At 43.0% G+C, this 3,138-nt stretch overlaps 1 protein-coding gene across 1 annotated transcript; it reads left to right on the top strand.

Annotated features, from left to right (window-relative positions):
* Positions 1-4: 4 nt before the first annotated feature.
* On the top strand, positions 5-403 carry LOC124233267 (olfactory receptor 9A2-like; the record flags this gene model as incomplete). The annotated part of the gene is made up of 1 exon (XM_046650437.1): positions 5-403. A coding segment is annotated over one exon (399 nt), but the record flags the coding sequence as incomplete, so codon positions are not given.
* Between the last annotated feature and the right edge of the window lie 2,735 nt (positions 404-3,138).

The raw sequence follows: 3,138 nt of genomic DNA, 5'->3' as shown, positions 1-3,138 counted from the left end.
AGGACAACTTCTCAAACTGTCCTGTGATGACACTCTTTTCACAGAGTTTGTTCTGTGTTTAATGGCTGTGGTCATTATCATTGGTTCTCTGGCCCCGACAGTTGTCTCCTACACCTACATCATCTCCACCATCCTCAAGATCCCCTCAGCCTCTGGCCGGAGGAAAGCCTTCTCTACATGTGCTTCCCACTGCACCTTTGTTGTGATCGGCTACGGCAGCTGCCTGTTCCTCTATGTGAAACCCAAGCAAACGCAGGCAGCTGAGTATAACAAGATAGCTTCCCTGCTGATTTCTGTGTTGACCCCTTTCCTGAACCCTTTTATCTTCACTCTCCGGAATGACAAAGTCAAAGAGGCCCTTCGGGATAGTATGAAACGTTGCTGTCAACTCCTCAAGGAATAACTCCTCTCTTAGTTTAGGTGTTATGGTCTTCTGTATGGATTATTTAGTAACCTAAAAGACTCTAACTCATCTCTTACCGTTATCATTGATACAAAAATCAAATTGTCTGTACTGTTCCTGATCTGGCCTTGGAAGTAGACAAGGAGGGTAATAATGACATCTACGCTCTGCCCACTAGAACCTCATAGCTTTGGTTTCTTCTTGCTTCCACTGTTGAATTCAAAGAAGCATAACCTTGTGATGTGGGAGAAACTAGAAAGAGAAACATATATTTTTGCAAAAGTTCTATTTGCTCAATTAATTTGTTTGTAGTGCTTTTATGAAAATGCGTTCCATGGGGGAGGAAGGAAGTGGAGAAGGAGGTGAGATGAGGTAGATGGCATAATCAGAGTACAAAGCCAAGATGCTCATTTTGTTTCTTCATCAACTGTTTCTACGCCTTTTCCTATGTTTTTGTGAAATTTCTTGACAAGATGACCATATCAATTTTAAATATTCTATGGTTCTCTTTTTCTCTGGTTATCTATCATGTCATCCTGTCCCCATTGCAAGTGCAAAGGTAGCATAGTGTATATACATTTTGCTACAGATTCAATCTAGAATGATGATATGGGATTGGAATGCTTTTAACTTGGCAAATATTTGTGATATAAGGAAGATGAAAATGGGAATAAGAATAGGCAAAAAGTTTTTGCTAAACTTCAGGGTATTGCTGAAACCTACTCTCTTTGTGGCACATATGGGATAGAGACAAATAAGAATTGAATGACTAAACCTAGAATGAGCGCCGTGTATGTTACAGCTGCTTAAAGCAACAATTTCTGTCAGATTGCTCCCTGACACAGACTTCAGGCCTCATAATGCGTGTCATGTCTTTGTCTCCCAAACCAAGCATCTGAGCACCTTTCCATGGGTCTTCTCTGTGGGCAGATATAAAAAACACGAGGCTACGCTTTTAATTCTCAGTCCTCAGCAATTCTAGGGCATGGCTCTTTAGCAATGAGATTGTAGGAGTTTCATAATATTGGAGAAAGGGCTTCGAAGGAAGGAATTTAAATGGTAACTTTCATCACATCCTGGCAGCCCTGAAGTTGGTGGGGAAAATGAGCTGCCCAACAGAGGGTTGACAGAGTTACTTAGGGTTCAAAGGGTACTGTGTGAAGATGCCTTCCTGCCTGGTGAGGAGAGGGCAAGACTACCACATAGGATTTAGTTGTTGGCACTGCATATGGATGGGAGATGTGGTTGTGTGTGAGGCCTTAAATCAAGCCATGCCCTGTCAGCCAATCAATGAGACCTGATAGGACTGCATTGTCTGGAGAGAGTTGAAGGCTGGCACAAATCTACCTCTGTTTTCCAGGCTCATGATATGAGGTCTGTTCTCACTAGATAAATACCATTTTTCTAATTCACTAACCCAGAGAGGATGCCTTTTTCTAATTTGCACAGAGGCTTTCTGTGGCCTAAATTGTTTCTGGGCTGGTGGAGTAAACTTAGGGGGACAGAGAAGATAGCCTCACTGCCCTCCACTACCGTTTCTTTAGTTCTACCTGTTGTCACCCAGGCCTCTTGCTCTCTGCCTTATTCGCCCTTGTTCACTCACCAACATTCCTGTTCTTTTCTTATAAACTGATAAGTTCACTAAAGAGAAATATAAATGGTTTTTAAAACTATGAGAACTCAATCTCATTCAAAGTTAACAGAAAATTTAACAAGACTGATTTTCAATAACAGCTATTTTTCAGACAATGAGCTGGAAATATAGCAGTGGACATAGTGGATATGGTCTCCTCCCGGATAGAGTATATTTGATGAAAACTGATCTTACTTTATGTAATAAAAAAAGTCTATGCATTCTTTCGCATTCTCAAAACACATGTAATTACAAATAATGAATCTTTTCAAGAAAGAAATCATGAAGTTGTCTTAAGTCTGGGAGCGATCTTTGGACCACCTCCTGTAAAGGTGTGAGGGAGAAGATGTTTGGGCCGGTGGGAAGCTGAGTTGTGAGGAAGCTGCACCAGAGGCTTCAGTCCCACAGGGAATCCATCTCACAGGGAGCTCTGAAGCTAGATGACTCTTGAGAGGTGTCCTGAATTGTGCCCCTAAGTAAAGCACAGGGGCTAGGTACTTGCTCTCCTGCATCAACAGACCGTTGAGTACAGACTGCGTCAGGGGGAGGTCTTTAACTAGGGAGGCATTTCTCTTTGTCTGAGGGTAATTTCTGAGGATAGTCTCACCTATGGGCTGGAGGAGTGTATGTCTGAATCCTGGGAGAGTCTGAGCAATGCAGATAGCATCTACTACAAGGGTTTTTGGTGAGCACCTGGCAGGGAACCTGAACGTGTCTGAGGAGGATGGGGAAAGTCTCTACAAGACAGTGATCATTAACTGATACACGGCATTAACTAGGAGAAGCTAGGCGGGATGTAGAAGGAGCACTCTAAGAGATGGAGCAGCATGCACTGAAGCCTCTGAAAGAACTGGAATAACATCAGTGGTCCTGGACAGCGTGGGGTGAAGGATGGGTAACACAAGATGACATTAGAGAAAAGCATTTCTAGAAATCATGTGGGGCTTTACAGGACTTTGGGCTATGACCAAAGTGCAGTGAGAAGGTTTTAATCAGGGGAGAGACCTGATCTAATCTGGGTCTTAAACGATGACTCAGGCTGCTATAGGGAGGACAGAGTAGAAAGAGGGCAGACACGAAGGTGAGTTAGGAGGGTTTGGTT

Source organism: Equus quagga, unplaced genomic scaffold (assembly GCF_021613505.1).
Source record: "Equus quagga isolate Etosha38 unplaced genomic scaffold, UCLA_HA_Equagga_1.0 177185_RagTag, whole genome shotgun sequence".
Classification (NCBI taxonomy): Eukaryota; Metazoa; Chordata; class Mammalia; order Perissodactyla; family Equidae; genus Equus; species Equus quagga.
Note: the sequence above shows the minus strand (reverse complement) of the source record. Positions and strands in the feature narration are given on the sequence as shown.